This window comes from Chlamydotis macqueenii, chromosome 4 (assembly GCF_036417535.1).
Source record: "Chlamydotis macqueenii isolate bChlMac1 chromosome 4, bChlMac1.mat, whole genome shotgun sequence".
NCBI lineage: Eukaryota > Metazoa > Chordata > Aves > Otidiformes > Otididae > Chlamydotis > Chlamydotis macqueenii.
In genome coordinates, this window is record NC_141559.1 from 82,714,862 (window position 1) to 82,732,933 (window position 18,072).

Here is an 18,072-nt window from a genome sequence, read left to right on the forward strand (position 1 = left end):
AGGAAAATTTGGGGGTTTAATATGCTGAAACTTTACTTAGATGTAAGAGCAACTCAAAAACCCTCGATCTCAACTGAGGGACCAAAATACGTACAAATGGCACAAGAAGAAGGTTAGATGTGAAAGACAATGCTCCTGGAACAGAAGACCACCTACAAGTCTTTGGCTTTTCCCGCTTTCTTATTCTTGGAATTCTTCTTATGTGGAAAGACCATCATGATTTCAGTGGAAGAACAGTAACAGGGCTGATTCCTGGCACCTAGGATCGACTTTTCATACGCTTTTCTCAAAAATCCCAACAACCCTCCTGTCGTTCTATGGTTCTCTCTGACTGAAGAGCACCACCCATCCTAGGATTTAACACCTCAAGCCTACCAAGAGTAAGCACTCTACCATCAACTTACCTGTTCTATTCCTAAGCATTTCTGCCAAGTTTTAGTGTTTATTATAAAATGTAACAGCATGAGTAGAGTATTTCTCTCCTTGTGCAAAGGAAGAGCTATAAAATCACCAGGAAGATTCCACGAATTCAGGGCACGGAAATCAGATTCACTGTGCGAGGTTAGTCAATTTTACAGAAGAGAAAGCAAAGCTAAGAAAATTCTGAGTTACACTCAAGAGCATTGCTTGCTCTTAGAGATAATTCTTCAAAATTAAGTTTTAGTCTTGAATGTTCCCTTCTTGGGGCCACTATTCAGCTGAGCACTTGAGTACACGTTTGGAGCCCACTTACGCGCTTATGTCCCAGCCACCTCCTCAAACGCTCTGCTCAGCTAGAACTTGAGAAATCATGATGATGTTGCTTTTCTAGAGCATCTGTTAATGCATCACCAGTGACAAAGCGCTATCAAACAGACCCTCAGCTATCTCAAAAGATGGAACAATCTTCAGAAGTAAAAGATCACCGAGAAGAACTCTCCCAAGCTGTCCTTCTACTTCGTTGCATCTTTTTTTTTTAATAGACAAGCTTCACATGCTTTCTGTGGGAAACAATAAAATATTGCAGTGGCACCTTATATTTCTTGAGTTGTCACCTATAAAAATGAAAGGCAGAGTCTAAAGTTTCTAAAAAGAACACTCATCAGAAGCCTGCATCTGAAGCACTAAATAAAGACGACGCTCTGACGTGAGAATTGTTTGCATGAATGCTAGGAACAGTTTGTCTTTCTCAGTTTGCCTTTAAAGTTTAGGAGAAGGAAAATATCTTTTCATCATCTTTGTTCTGTTCCGTTTAAGTCAGCGCATTGCCAGCTCTGCTCTATAAATTCAACAGGTATTTCACAGAACAGTTTCCATTAAATTTATAATAGACTATTTTGTCAGCAATAAAACTAGCTGCATTTTTTTCAGTTAAATAGTTTTCAACAATCTGTATTTTTCAGTGACATATTGTTTTTCTTAGAGGGAAAAACACATTTATCTTCAATATAAGGAAAAAAACCCAGCCAGCTTCATTCTGCAAATTCAAAACTACTTTTTTATCTGAAAATAAAGTCACTGTAGAGCAAAAATATTTCCAAGATTAAAGCAGAAAGTGTTGTGCTTGACCTAAAGCAATTTCTTGGAGTCTTGGTTTGCAACACTGATTTAATTTTTTCTTACTCTAAATTGGCATAAAACAATTCATAGCTGACACTGAATCACATAAAGCTAAAATAATGGGTTCCAGTCTGAACAAGTTAATGTTAGGGACAAAGCTGTGATCTAACAACATCTAAAAAGTTGGGGAAAAAAAAAAATAATAGCTTCAGAGCCTCAGGTTTGTAATGAGTAGATTGAAGCAAAAAATGTATGTGACTTTTTTTTTCTTTTTTAAGAACTGTCTGAATTTCTAAATTTCTAAAATAAATCCAAACTTTTTTTTCAGGCTCCCCCGTCAAAGATTACAATACATGAAGAACTGAGAAGCTTAGTCTGATGCTTTTTGGAAGCTGATGTCTGTATTACCAACACTGTTCATGCCCAAGAAACTACAAACACAGACTACTCTTAAAACACTACTTTTCATTCTTGCTGATGCAAAGCTTTTAATTAAAACAAACAAAAAAACCCTACTGCTTTTCCTGTGAGGCAGGCAGCCTACAAATAAAAAAAAAAAGTCTGCAACACTAGATTAAGCACAGATTATTACTGCAAATTTTCTACATTCTCCTCAGAAACTGCCCCAATTTTTAGCTCTGCTTAACGATCCAGTCTCTCTTCCACCAGCTCGGGGATCTCTGTCCCGCACACAGGAATAAATCATCCATCCATCACTCATGTTATACCAGCACCTCTGCATTTCTCCAGTCTGACCCTTTCATCAGAACACTCTCTATGAGCAGTGCCCTACCCTGGGACACACAGAGAGCCGCCAGAAATCACGACATCATTAGTCTGGACACCAGGTGAATGCTGAAAATGGATATTTCAAGCCAAACTGAAGGGAATATACTCTTGCTTAGACAAATTCCAATTTGGATACACTCTATATTATTATATGAACTAGAAATGTTCCAAAGGAGATATGCAAAGCATGCCAACAATTCAATGTCACGCTTTCACAGAAAAAGAGCTGTAAGAGACTGAGGACTCATCTAGTCTAGATCCCTGCCCCAAATCAGTATTAATTACACTTAGATTATTCTTTACCGATACTTGCCCAAGCTCTTCTTAAAAACAAAAAGGATGGGGGGACACTGGCCCAGGTTGCCCAGAGAGGTGGTGGATGCCCCATCCCTGGAAACATTCCAGGCCAGGTTGGCCGGGGCTCTGAGCAACCTGATCTGGTTGGGGATGTCCCTGCTCCTGGCAGGGGGGTTGGGCTGGGTGGGCTTGAAAGGTCCCTTCCCACCGAAACCATCCTGTGATTCTATGATTAACACTCCATAAGCTGCTTCTCGTCATCCTTACGGTTAACGAGTTTCTTTTCTAATAAGATTCTTCCTCGCACTTCAAGCCCGCTACCTTTGATACAGTCCACACAAAGGAGGAACGGTTTACTCCCTTCTTCCCTGAGGCATCCTTTCAAAAATAAACATCCCAGCCCTTTGTAACCATTTCAGAACACACGAGGTAACACAACATACACTGCTCTCACCTAGACGATACTGCATTGTGCGGTAAACTCCTTCCACAGAAGGAGGAGTTTACAAGGCGCAATCAGGAAATATTTTGTGAAAAGCAGAACTCATTGAGCCAACTAAGAATCGTGAGCTGTGTGCACGTTCTCACCACGATAACACAAATTCTCCCATCACATCACTGACCGCATCTCTGTCCTTCATATCTCCCTTCAGAACATCTTCAGTTGTGCGTCATCCCCTCCCCACCCCCCAAGATATCTAACTGCTGCCTGGGGAAAAACAAAAATGAGAAAAAAAAAAAACAAAACCAAAAAACCCACAACGGCATGTTCCATGGCCAGTCCTACAACACAGGCAGGAACCAACTAAGCCAAAACAAGCGTCTCCACTGACCAGAGCTCTCATTAGTTTGCATCCCCCCTCCTCTGTCTAGCCACCAGTCTTCAGAAATACTGCAGGAATATAATTCAGCATTTTAAGATCACAAGCAAGACAGCAGCATTTATTCCTCCTCTTCAAAACATTTTCTCCAGAGCAGCGGGTTTGTCTGGTCTGTACCTTGGCTACTGTGGATTTCTTGGCACTCAGAAGCAGCTCTGCCTTTATTTCCGCTATTCTTCGTTGGTCGTCTCCATTCACATCTGACACAGACTCCTGAGATCGGCTGGCCAGCTTCAGCTTCACCCATGCTACACAAAGAACAAAGAGAAAGCAGTTCCCTTTCCATTTTTTCACATCACCTACGATAACAGTTTTATAACTTAAAATCAAAACTTTGCTACGCATTTCTAGCTACCGTGACTGAGGAAACAAAGACCACTATCAAACAGAGCTGACAGACTGACCAGGAACACAATTTAAAATGGGTCTTCTGAGTGTTTCTTTGGAAAGATGGATCCAGGACCCATTGCCTGGTTCTGTCATCTTCACAGTCTCGGACTTAGGTCGACACTCTTTCACACAATCCCTTCCCAAATTCTTAACCTAGCGCATGCCTAACAGCTAGGTGGACAAAATACTTTCCTCACCAATGTTAGGCAAAAGGAGGTATTCAAACTGGAAAAGTCCCATTCTATCATACTACGTAAGATGACTAAAAAACATTGATCATTTAAGCCCTGTCCCATTAAAGCTTATCATTAATAATATAATATAAACACCTTTAAAATCAGGGGAACAGTCTCGGATCCTTACCCATTTCAAAGTCATTTCAAAGCAATCCCTTAAACATATTCCTAAACAAAGATTTGCCACTCTAACATAACACTTGATAAAACACAACCGAGACATTTTGTTACCTCGTGCTTTCCTCTCCTCTTCATCTGCGCTCTTCAGAATTTGTGTTGCCTGTACCCCAGGCAATCCGCTTCTCAGAAGGTTTTTGACAGCAGCAGCTAGTGAATCTCCACTGCTGCTGTCATCGCTCTCTCGCATGCCTCCCGCTTTGCTTCCAGCTACACTGCTTTTAGACAACGTGCTCTGGGAGCCTGCTGGGACATCAGTTGCACTGCCTGGAGGCTCTGAGGAAGGATTCCCCAGCTCTGAAGCTCCTCCAGTGCTGACTTCGCTACTTCCACTGCTTTGAGCAAGACCCACAAAACCAGGTTGATTTCTGTCTGTAGTTGCACTGCTACAGCCTTCTGGCTCAGACCTTCCTACAGATTTTCCTGTCCTAAACTCTTTGGACGTTTCCTTCATCATCTCTTCACTATTGCGCAAACTGACTTCAAAAGAATTTTCCCATCTCAAATTGCCTGTGTTATAATGCAGAGGCTTTGCTACTGACTCTTCTTCTTGCACCCTTTTTCGGGTCATAGTATAATCCCCTGACAATATCTTCTGAAACCCAGCAACACTGTCTTTCACTAACCTGGAACCTTCAGGATCATCCTCCTTTCTACTCAGCACTGGGAGAGATTCACCAGTTTCTCCAGAAGAGGCAGTGGAAGAGATACGGTCACACCACTCTGCCTCTGCCAAAAGCTTATTTATCTCTTGCAGTGCACCAGATCCAATCAAAGAACCACTTTCTTGACCCTTGTTTAGCTTACTACCTACACTTGAAGTGTGTGATCCTCTGTCAACTTCCACTTCATTTTTAACTCCAGACAAAGAACCGACAGCCCATCTCTGCGGGCTGCTATTCACATCTTTTGACTGATTTTTAGCTAGCAGATCCTGAACGCTTCTTGCAACAAGCGTGGGACTCCCTCTGTCAGAACGGAAGCCAGGTGAAACAGTCTGCAGCGGCTGGTTGGGTTCAGCTGAACGCTCTGCCTCCCAGTGTGTGGAAAGCGGAGAAGTTCTCTCCAGTTGGTGGCATGACATACTGCACTGACTCACTGGTTTGTCTCCAAAAGATCCTGAGAAGCCAGGAGAGAGATCATGGAGCGTCAGAATATCAGGGACAACTTCTAAACTCATTGGTAGAGACATACTGAGACTGGAAGTGCCATAGTTAAAACTTGTTTGTGTAATTTCAGCTGCTGACGGCAGTTCACCTACAAAGAAACAGAAGATTAGTTAAGTATGGGGCTCCAGAAAACAGTCGCATCAGTAAAGACTACTTTTTCTTGTACTAGAAGGAAAGGCAGGGAAGAATTCAAATACTGGAAAACATTTAGGAAACTGTTTTTAGAATGAGACTTGAACTAAGACTTCCATGGGAACTGGCTAGTGAAAGAAAGCTTGTTTCCCTCTACTGGTCAGAAAGGACCAAAACCAGACAAGATGCACTTTCAGCATCTGAATACGTAACAATTTGTTTCACGGCCCAATTACTGATATTTTCAAGTTCGTTAAGTAGTCCAGAGTCCAGCTGAGGAATATCTCTATCAAGGACAACTCCGTCCCTGTACTGATTGCCAAGTTGTTTTAGTTGCCAAGTCTCCCACAATGCTTAAAGAAAAAAAAAGATATAAGAAAAGAAAATAAGCAAGCCCAACAGGCATGAAAAGCGACGCAATTTATCAGTTCTAAGCAAAAAAACAGGTCAGTGCAGGATTCTTGAAGTCTTAACCCTAATGGAGCACACACTGTTCTTCGTACAGAAATTACTCAACACTTGTTAAAGTTATATCGATTTTTTTTTTTTTTTTTAATATTGAGATGGATGGATTTACGAACTGATCTGGTCAGTTATAAAACGCATAGGACTTTGTGTCACACTGAACACACCAAGAAGCCTCAGAAAGGAAGAGAAATCAAGACTTACTTCTTTCACAGGAAAAAAAAAAGCCTGGTAATATTTCTCTAACCTTCAGATACAAAACATTTCCTTCTGAAGAACTCTTGTAAAAATAGAAATAAAGAAAAATATATATATATATATATAAAATGCCACTGCACTGGCTGGAAGCAGCCATGAGTCCTTAGTGAGAAGGCATGTTTTCAAAGGTTTTAAAGCTTACTTTTCCAGTGCCAAGTATCTCACATTTGAGATGAGAGAAGCTCATCTCACATGAATGAAACCGAGCATCACGTGAGAAGAAACACACTTGACACCACCAGGCCAAGAGCAACCTCACAGGTAAGCCTGCAGTTCTGTGTTCTCCAAGATGTGCACAGCACAAAGTCTTCCTTCCCCGTACCTCGCGGCTGCGGAGCGGTCCGCGTCAGCGTGTCCGTGGAGTCCTTCAGCGTTCTAAGCTCTGAAGGGGAAAATTCAACTTCCCTGATTGGTCCCCGAGGTACAAACGGCGTCAGTATAGTTCCAGGTGACTGATCAATGCCAAGGTTGCGAAGATATACCTGGCAACAGAAGAAATAAGTAACACATGGCACTCCTACAGAATATCAATGGGTTCTGAAGTCGCACGTTTTCCATATCACCTTAAACGCAAACATCTTTAAAACATCTTGAGCCTCAGTCTTGTCCAACTTGCACTAACAGTTCACCCAGAACACTAAAGCAGACACATTTGAGACAACATTTCCAGCTTATTCTGTTCTTCGGACCATGAGCGACAAGTCCTATGTAGTAGACACCTCACAAACCATGCGCGGTCCAGCAGAACAGACACATCCTGCAAACCCTTTCTTCTAATTTATGTTTGGCAGCAACTCAGAAGAAAGTTGTAAGAACTGTTCTGGTGGCGACAGTTTGTGCTTGTGCTCACCAACAGGTTTTTCCTGGCGTTTTCCTGACCTTTCCTTCACCGTGTGCCAAAGATGGCAACCGGCAGTGGTCTGCTACCACCAAGCCTTTCCACAGAATCCAGAAATTATGGAAAAGGTCAGCAAAGAAGAGGCCACGTATCTTGTTCTTGTGACAACAGCTGACTACTTACAGTCTTTTACTTAAATGCTCCGCACACTGCGTGAGCACGAAGTCTGATCCTTCAGAGGAGATTGGTAAGCTTCAGCCTTGTTTAAAATGACCTTTGCCAGCTGGAAGGAGAACACAAAGGTTTAGCTTTAAAACCTTTTTCTCCCCAGGTGATTGCTGCACAGAAAACGTTATCAGACTTTGAAACTCAAGCTAGGCAGCAGGAGAGCTCCTCTCTCTCAAGAGCAAGTTCAATATGGGCTAGTCTTCTAGGCAAATAGTTGGGAACCTTTCGGTAAAAGTTGGCCAAAAGACATCATGAAACAGCTTTTGAGACATTACCTTGGGGAATAAACTTGTACTGCCCAAGGGGTGGAGCCACTTTCTGCTGTTGGTAGTTTTATGAAGAAACACCGGTAATCTGGTATATAATTGCCCACCTACTCCGTCGTATAGTGTGCAACAAACTAATTTCAGCAGTACCTCAAAAACTCCCTGGCTACGAAACCATTTCTGGATACAGCCTACTGCACTAGTTTAAGTCTGTAAAACGTAGAATACTCAAATGTATAAATTCAATATATAACCAAGCCTTAGTTTTACTAGCACAGCTAAAGCGATAACCTTTTCTTAGTAAAGGCGGCATAAAACACACGTCCTTCCCTTTTCCACACATACAAATACACACAAGCGCTATTTGTATACCAAGTATAACTTCGTTAACATTAAACAAAGCAGGTAGTTTAGAGAAGCCAAACAAAAAAAAGAAAAATCATACTCAAAACCTAAAACTCCGTGATGTACTACAGAAAAACGTAACGAGGATGAGATGGGCTTGCTCCGTGCCACACCCAGGAGACTGGCAGTTCAGACACACACAGCATCGTGCCCTCTATGACTGGATTTTTGAAAGCTGGAGGAGTTTCATAGAGGTAAGAGCCTACCAAAGGCTGTCTAGGATCTCCTGAGAAAGTAATTTCTTCCCTTTTAACAGAGCATCTAAGCTTACACACAGACATTAAATGCAGAAAAAAAAAATTCCCTTGACTAAATCACACGTAAGGGCAAGTTACTTTCAACTCATCTATACTGCATCCTCCATTAGTCAACAAAATTAAATAAATTACCTTATAGGTCTTAGCCAACTCTATTTCCTGTGATTTTAATATAAGCCTACATATTAATTCCCATATATGTGACCTGATCTCCTTTACCTTGTCAGTGGTTTACGAGAGCAGAATTCCTCAGAACTAGGGCTGGAGAACATGCCTAATTACAGTCATTTAAAAAGGAGGTAACGGATAACCTTTACATCTCACGAATTTCATTTAAACTATCCTCCCGCAATATTTATATTTGTTTCAACACGTATTTGCAGAGACAACTCAGAGAAGAGTGCTTCCAAAACCCGGTTCCAAAGACCTAATGATTATGGGAGTCATCTTGTGAGAGGAACAGCCACTTACTAGGAAGATAATTACATGTTTATCATTAACATACATTTGCATTTCATTTTCTCTACCGTTCAAGAGCTATTAGTATAGTTAACATGGCTGCCACAATCTGTCCTCCGTTCTCACCAACCATCCTAAAATGGGGAAGGGAGGAAAGAAATCTGCGTTAGCCAGATAAGATTCGGAGGCTTTGAAGATCCTTTATGAGCAATACACAAAGAATCGAGAAATTACGCCTTAGATACTGGAACAAAGCGAACAAGCACAACGAGTATTTATAGGAGAGGGAAAAAAAAAAAAAAGCAATTTGATTTGCCAAGGAGTTCTGCGTTGGTTTTGCTATTATTGCAGATCTGTGGGTGTGTGAAGTTCATCTCTCTCTTCTGTAGCCTAGCATCTCCTTAGTCAGCACTTGAGTCTCAGCCTCATGTTTGGATAATTACAACCTGATCTTTTGAGAGTATCTGGAAGATCAGAAATGGCTCATCAATGCTCTGCTCAAAGAGCTATAACCGATTTATTTACAAGTCTTATCAAACAGATTTTACTTTTTATCACTATGTCTTGTTCTGGTGTCCTTTATGTGTCACCACCACCAGCCACCAATCTTTACATTTCTCTTGCATTCCGTTACCATCTATACCTGCAAAAAATAAAAAAAATCTTTCCCATATGTAACCCTTTCTTTGCTCATGTTAAATATCACCTACAGGTTATTTCTTCCACCTCTGTATTTAAGATAAGCTGAACTAATATCATGGATTAAATTCACCAGTGGCACAGATCAGCATAAAACCATTTCATTTCGTCTGTAGTGATAGAAAAAACTGGGGTAAACTCTGAAACCAGACTTTAAATTAGAATGGGCTATAAAGGATCCTTTAAAATTTTTTTTAGGCTTACATAAAATACACATTTGCCAGTATTTCTAGAAGATTAACTATGGCATGAGAGTTCCCAACACGACCAGACATCAGAAACTAACTGTAAGCACGCTAGTGTCCCGTTCCTGTGACATCTTCTGCGCTCCTGTCCTACTCCCTCTGCGACAGCTGAGCGTACTCTGATCTCTTCATAATCCAAAGGTAAAGAAGAGTTACAAATTTTTGTTAGAAACTAACTCACTGGGATCCTTTCTTCAATATTAAGCTCTTCTTTCACTGGACTTTCCAAAGAAGTTGCTCCAATGGGGATGAAGTTATCATCTTTTGCACTGGTGAAGAAGGGCCTGGAAACCACCGAAGAAGACCTTGTAGACCCCAAGTCCCCCTGCCTGCTTTCCCCAGGACTAACAGGAAGATTCAAACTATCTAGAGAAATATCAACAAAATTATCCATGCTGACATGACCAGTAGGAATATTTAGGTGGTGAGACAGATTATCAAGAGCATCGCAATTCTTCTGGTCATCAGCTGGAGAGTTTCCATCCTCCCTAAGGAGCTGAGCAAGTCTTTCACCCAAAACAAAAACATTTGGGTCTGAACTTTGTCCTGTACTGTTACTTCTTGCGTCTTCATCACTAGATCCAGGAACGATCTCAGCGGGGAACTCTTGTATCATGGAGCCTCCTATACTATTTTCAGACACTCCTAAAACATTACTTTTTTCTTCTGGAGGCCGCACTGCCTCTGTTGAGGTTGCTGGCGGAATAACTTCAACCACGGACGTGTTCCTACTGGAAACATTTACTGCATTGTCAGAATGAGATCTAGTAAGAAGGTGGACAGGCAGTAAGTTTTTATTATGAAAATGCAAACTTCCCAGGGAACGTGCCTCTCTAGATGAAGCAGAAACATGATCTTTGGGGCTTCTAATGTTTTTTTGTATTGACAGAATATTGTTTGAAGAACTGGCGATTGCACTGTAGGCTTTCCTTCCAGGAGAAACTCCACCTGGGTCACGTGAAGTCACTGCATCACACATCTCCTCTGGCTGGCTCACGTTCCAAGCCCCTACCTTCTCCATGAAGCTAAGCAATGGGAGAGATTGAATTCTTCCAGTATGAGCATATTTCCATTTTAAGGACTCAAACTGTTCATTGTTTTCTTTCTGAGCACATGGGAGTGAATGCTGCTTCTCAACAGATACAGGTGTACTGGCAGATGAGTTCCCTGAAGTTTCTTCATTTAAGCAATAAGGAGAGGCCTGAATATCCGATTCGATCACAAGGACATCAAGTTCTTCTACCTTAGCTTTTTTGTTTAGAAGTATCCCTGGAGTGGACTGATAGCTTGGATGAGCAAAGTGTCCAGAGAACGAGCCATCACCCACAAGAAGATTAAATGAAGGGGAGATGCCTGTAACTTTATGTCCTCTTTCTATGGAAAAATCTGAAGTAGTTAATTCACTCCTGCTTACTCCAGGTTCTGCTTCCACTGGGGCACTCTCACTGCATGAAGAGGGAGCTTCCACGTCAGTCACAACCAGTTGGTGAGCTGCACAATCACTGGTGCTTGTCACAGTAGGGACAAACTCCTCTTTCGCAAATCTCACTGCAGGAGACAGTTGGTTCCGCTGATGATCTAGGAAAACTCCCTGGAGTTCCTCAGTAGCAGCCATGAACTTCAAGCTTTCAGAGCCATTTAAATTCACTCCACGTTCCTCCGACATTCCTTCGCCTGTTTCAGAAGCCTTTGCAGAAAAAACATCTTGAGCATCTGAATTTTTACAATCGTCTTTCCTCAAATCATTATATAAATTAGACAAAACAAGCTCAGGAACCTTCTTTTCTTTTTCCAGCTTCTCCAGCTGCCTCATGCACCCTTCTGACTCCCTCTCAGTCATTTTTACCTTTTCCTTTTGCACCTCGCTTTCACTTTTTTCTGAATTCTTAGTCAGTGCTGTTTTACAAGAGGAGTTTTCTGAAGATGAGAACTCATCATGCCTCAGTGACCCTTTTGCTTTCTCTGAAAGCTCAAAACCAGTAGCTGGTACGTTGCTGTCATGGGAGAAGTGTTCACCTTTTACAGATGTGCTACAGGTCTGCTTTGCAGGAGAGGCTTCCATTTGGCTATTTGCCTTGGTTAGCAACACCTTCGAAGTGGAGCTTGCTAAATTGTCACTTGTTTGGGGAATCAACACCCTCTTATCAGTAACATTTTTACAGTCTTCATTTTTCTCCTTGTTTACAACTAGTTGCCCAGAAAAAGAGGTTCGCTGAGACATCCAGCCACTATAACTGGTATCACAAGGTTCCACGTGTCTGAACGGAAGAGGATGCTGGGACAAAGTAAAGCGGTCACTGGGTTCATCAGAGGGAGATTCTATAGATTCATGGACGTGCGAAGGCTTTGAATGCTCCTCAGACGCACTAGAAACATCAGGGACTCCTCTGTAAGAGGCAAGAAAAAAGCAAGTGAATTTGTGAACCTAGTTTTTATTTCAACATCCATATTCTCGGCTTTAGTATAAGAGGTAAAAGTAGAACTTCACTCAAACAAACACCTGGGGTTTAGCAACATACACATAAATTCATCCCCTAAACAGGCCAAAAAGTGAAGAAGTTTAAAGAAAGTCCAAACAATAACAAAAAGCTTTACTGCCCTGTAAAATGAAGGTTTGAAAATAGTAGTAGTCTACTTAGTATGTCAACATTTTCCAGTCAATTTAGGATTGAAACATTTTTTACTAATACGATGTTTATTAGATAAATAAGAGTTGCTTACATAGATACATAACTTTGTGTGTGGGTTGTTTTGTTTTTTTTTAACATGAATCATGCACTTCAGGTTCCTTATATCAATTGTTTCTTTAAAGGATATAAAGTAAGCCAGCTCTCAGATGAACACAAGCAACAAATTTCTATAAACATCTAATATTTTTATTGTGGATTTTGAATTAATAGTTCTTCTCTATGAAAGAGATCAGCAAGACTCGATTACTGTTACTCCACGGAGCTCTGGTGGAACTAAATTCTGATCCACAAAGTGAAGTCACAGTGTGTCACATCAGGAAACAAACCTGTCTCCTGTCACACACCAAAAAACATACAAGGAAACCTAAACACCAATGGCACTGTAAATATGTGTGTTTATACACATACTTTGTTTTTTTCCTCTTTTTAATAAAGGGCAGATGATTTCTTGCCTTCTTTGCACAAAAGGAATCATTTGTCACACCTTGAAATGAAGGCCTGGACGAAGACTGTCACTGAAATAACTATTTCTTTATGTAAACCTTTGTCTTATTTCTGTGACCATAAAACTAATCCTGTAGTTTTCAGATGCAGGACAATTCATGGCTGCTCAGGAAAAAAAGGTCTGCATTCTGTCATGACACCAGGTAAGTTTATCCTACCTTAAGGGAATAAAATCCATTTCTGATTGCTGGAGGAGCGTGTCATCTGAAAATCTTTGGCCTCGTGTTGAATACGTCAGCAGTGGAAGACAGGGAGAGAATTGACTGTCCTGAACATCTGTTAAAAATAACAATAACACAGTGATAAAAGCTTGCCAGAGAGTCCCTTCTTAAGCTGTCCTGCCAACTGTATAGCCTTCAGAATTCAAAAAGATGACAATTGCAGTGAAAATTATGTAATCTCATCACTTAATTCCTTTGCTGAAGCATGTTCCCTCATGTATTAAGCTCATTTTTCTTATCACTTATAAAATTCAGCTTTCTCCTCATCAATCTCAAAATACTACACGGCACTGACATCTTATCCTTAAAACTTTTTTTTTTTGCGCACATCCCTATCCTTTCCCACTCACGAGTCAGCACCTCCCTCGTGATTTCCATGCAGTCCGTACACGTCAGAGAACGGTCACAGGGCTTCTACTCAGATCACCATTTACCTCTTTAAAAACCAAGAATCCTCACCAGCGCTTTTCCCACTCTCCATTTTTCCATAAGTTTTGATTACGGCAAAGGCTGCATAGGATTTTTTCTTTAAGGTTTCAAGATACAAGTAATAATAAAACTCAGCCAGCACAATTACACTGTTACTACTGACTACTGCTGCAGCAACAAATTTTAGTTTCTATCATATATTTCTTTGTTCCTTTCAGTCCACTGCTTACAAAAACCAAACTGAAATGTTTTATACCGTAAGAATAAAAACAACTATAAGCTGGTGTCTGATAAGTGTAAATGCCTACATACACGTTTGGCTAATGCAAAAAAAAAAAAAACTACTTTCAATACTTTGATAAGCAAGCTTTTTTTTTTTTACTTTCTGAAGCAGAATTCACATTCATCTAATTTAGATTCATTAGTTTGCAGCCATCTCAGACAAGCTACACTCGGTAGCCCTTACAGAAGGGATAAGATGAGATAAGATGACCACGACATACAAGAATCAAGTTTACATTACGTCAGCTTTATCCCGAGGCTCTCCGCAGCCTCTATTACATCACTTGACGAGCGGTATCCAACCACAAGACGACCTTTCTGATTCATTTTTAATTCAGTACTTCCAATTAACATTTTTAATTACTTTAGAACGCTACACAGTGAGAGTATAATTATATGGATAGAAATAATTCCACGTCGCGCAGCAAAGCTGGCTCAAGATCTGGATGCCCTCTAGTCCCACCCCATCAGCAGCTAGCAAAATAATAATATGATTGCTGTAGTTTTCAAAGATCCCCTTCCATCTCAGCAGCTGCCTCCACCACATGGCCAGCCTAATGTCTGCTAAAGGAAGCCAAATTTATACTTTAGCATCTGGAGTACAGATGGCACAAACTTGCCACAACAACTTAAGTGGGGAGTCTTTGTTTTTCTAGCGCCCGGTGCCTCTCTAAAGCTAATTTCTCCCCATTACTTTATTAGATAAATGCATGGCATTTGTCGCCACTTCATTTCACTTTTGTCCTAACTATTTGCAATATCAAACCTGAATGAAAAGTAAAAAAGCCACCTGGTTTTTTTTGGAAGTTTATAGGAAAGCAGATTATATGTATCTTAAAAAAAAAAAAAAAATAGTATGAATAGCTGAGCAACTTGACAAGAGGAGGCATTCAGAAGAGGCTCCAATGTAGACTGGTGAGCACCTGGGCACAGCTAGACCAAAAAAAAAAAATAATTATAGCACACACAGAACTGTTAAAAAAAAAATAGAGGAGAAAACTCAAGACTGGCAGCATCAGCACAGAGGGAGCAGGAGGCAAGAAAATAAGGAACAAGGTCAGGGATGTCTGATTTAAAATGTAACAGCGCCCCAGGGCTGTGTTATATCACAGGGCACAACCAGATTGATAGGTACTCACGTGATTTTAATCATCATTTGAATCATGATTTAAAATCATGGAACAGGAGACTGATCTCATTCACTGTAACCCCCTTAGGATTTATTTAAAATGTACTTTACAGGAAACAGAGAGGCTTGTTTTCAGTGGCGGATACTGACTTCGAACCAAATACAGCTTGCACATTTAGTTCCTTATTCCCACCCACTAACTGGGAGTAGACAACACTTACAATGCACTTGTTTTGTTTAGAGCACATTTACTCAAACAATTCTTCGTTGCTATACTTGAAAGTATCAAGTAGATTAACCACAGTTAGCTTGGATACAGAATTGCATTAAAGATGCAAAAGCACGTCTTTTAAAAAAACATTAAGCAAGCTGGAATCTAAACTATCTTAGATGTGTTGGATGCACTTTTCTTCCTCCCAAATCTTGCTTTACATTTGAAATGATATTAGTGAGCAAAGGCAACAGTAATTGCAGTTATTGAATTAAGATTTGTCATCTCACATCGTGAAACACTTCATGTTTTCAGACCCTGCATCTCATTTTTATTTAGACAACAGAAGAGGAAAATAAGCTTTTCTGATTTTCAGCACAACTTCTTCACCTTGAATTAAAACGTGTTTTCAAGCTAAACTGAAAATTAGGAGTGATTAAGAGCGAGCTTCTCCGCACAATAAAGACTGAGTATGCTGTCTTTGTAATCAAAGAAACAAAAAAGGCTGAGGGAGGGAACCAAAAATAATTGAAAAAAAAAAAAAAAAAGCTGTCAAATGCTGTCAAAAATAGGTCTTGCCAAACAGTTTTTTAATGCAACTACACATGTAATGATAAAATAAATGTGCATATTCACATATACACACACACAACATAAGTCACAACATTTGGCTGATAAATCAATGTTTTCAAGATATACTATATCAACAAAAATTCAAGTATCACTCAACATTTCTATTAAGAAAGTCAACCCAGCACTCAAGCAGATTTAAAATGATTTACAATTCTTCAAATTGAATTATAAACAGGAAATCCTCACTGCATGGGTATGTACCTAGTCAGGAGCCGGTTTTGCCCCTGAAACTTCAGAAATCCCCATGTTCTTACAGAGAAGGCCCACAGACGAGGCAGGTATCTGCCAAGCAATAAATATCTAACAGAGGCAAGGACAACCTTAGAAAGCAACAACTCGGACAAGGACTTGGGGCCACGATGAAGAATCCACTGACAGGAGGTCAGTGCAATACTGTATCCAAAATGGCAAGCAAATTTTTCATACTTAGAAAAAGAAGAAGTAGTAACAAGGACTGTTCTTTCCAACCTTTTACTGAAACTGTAACTGAATCGGAATTTGCAGGTTCTGATGACCGTAACTCCATATTCATAAATATCACAGGAGGATCAGAGAAAACAGCTAAAGAGATTGGAGAAACATACCTCATCACAAGAGACTCCTGGAACTAAATCTGTTTCATATAATAAAAGAGACGATTAAGAATGACTCAATTACATTTGTATGTATGTATGCAAGACCAGAAATTTGGCCATTAAGAGCATTTCAGTTTGGATAATACATAACAAGAATCCAACGCAAAACACTGACGCTGTGCAAACCTAGGTGACGAATGAGACGCTTTCTGAGTGCATCGACGCAAGACAACACCACAGCTGGCTTTCTACTAAATGTGCAAGATCATTAATGGCTTCAACAGTTATTCAAGCTGCACAATATTTTTTTTCTTCAATTCTCTCTCTTTCCTCCCTGCTCAGCCTCCTACACATAGTGCTCCACCTCCACTTGAAGCAGTAAGACCACTCAGCAAGGAGGGACAGTCCCAATCTCTGCCTCCCAGCGCAGAGATGTGTTTCCCTCTCCTTATTTTGCACAGGCAAGAGAACTTGGATTCAGCTGAAACGTAACCATCTCCATTTCCAGTCCCACCATTACCTCTCAGTCTGAACAGCAAGCTGATCCGATTGCACCAGTCCTCATGGTGGGTTTCGCAGAAGGGATGCAGCAAGAACAAGAATACAGGACAAGGAAACACCAGACTCTTCCTTTTCAGTAGGAGTCTTTAACCAACTAAATATACTGCAGAACTGTACCCTGAAACTAGCTTCCACTTCAGGTGGTCTTGCCCCCTCTCCAAAGAGCATTCTGGTTTTGCCGCGTAGCAGAAATCTGCCTTAGGCTGACAGTACACCTTCCCCAGAGGTTTCCAGTCACAGAACTGTGGTGGTGATCACTGACTTGAAGCAGCAGATGACAAGGCCAAGAAATAAGAGCGAGGAAAAAGAGAATAGGAAAAAAAAAAAAAAAAAAAAAAGGAAGGAAGAAAACATTCGAGATTCACTGCAGCCACATCCCCAGTGGAAACCCTCCCTCTCTTTCAGCTCGCCCCCTGCAGCAACCTGCAGAGATGACCTGTAGAAGCACTCTTAGGGAGTTCAATAGATGACATTTAACTGGGGCTATTAAACGTTTTTTTTTTTTTAATATATATATACAAAATATAACTCCAGCCATGACACAGCTTTTTTTAAACATTTCCTAATCTTACAGCACATGAACTCTAATGCTTTCAGCAAATTATTTTCTTTAGGAGGCAGAAAGATCACGGCTATCATATTTTGGATGCTCATGATGATTTAGGGGCTCATTACGCTCAGACATAACCTAGGTTTTGCCGGCAGAGGAGCAGGTGCTCGATGCTTAAAGCAGCAAGTGACGTCAGTACAACACTCTTTGAGCATCTTGTGTCAAAACAGTCATTCTTCCCGCTGTCGCTCTGAAGGTCAGAAAGCTTCCTCACAGTTGAATTCACCGAACAAGCAAAGCTGGGCATGCTACTTTATCTTACAGGCTGCTGACAATTCTGAATGCCAGACTCAAATTGCCATTTGTGGAAGATAAAAAAAGGAAGGCAAAACAAAAACAAAACCTTCTTGGCTTTGTCAATCTGTTCCACAACGTAGCAGGAGCCATTCCAATACAACTGTCATTGTGATTTTGTCCCCCTCCTCAAATGAAATTCAAAACACTTTTTGAAGAGAAGAAGGAATAAATTAGTATGATAGCTTATGTTTCTCCCTTCT

General features: G+C 40.6%; 1 protein-coding gene across 4 annotated transcripts in view; it reads right to left on the bottom strand.

Annotated features, from left to right (window-relative positions):
* The window catches only part of ALMS1 (ALMS1 centrosome and basal body associated protein), a 69,209-nt gene that overhangs the window by 30,520 nt on the left and 20,617 nt on the right, over positions 1–18,072 (bottom strand). For all 4 annotated transcript variants that reach the window (XM_086746520.1, XM_086746519.1, XM_086746518.1 and 1 more), the window contains exons 4-8: positions 13,083–13,200; positions 9,912–12,117; positions 6,656–6,815; positions 4,364–5,566; positions 3,624–3,754 (exon numbers count right to left, since the gene is read on the bottom strand). In XM_086746520.1, the coding sequence (XP_086602646.1) occupies positions 3,624–3,754; positions 4,364–5,566; positions 6,656–6,815; positions 9,912–12,117; positions 13,083–13,200 (3,818 nt within the window). The remainder of the gene's footprint in view (positions 1–3,623; positions 3,755–4,363; positions 5,567–6,655; positions 6,816–9,911; positions 12,118–13,082; positions 13,201–18,072) is intronic.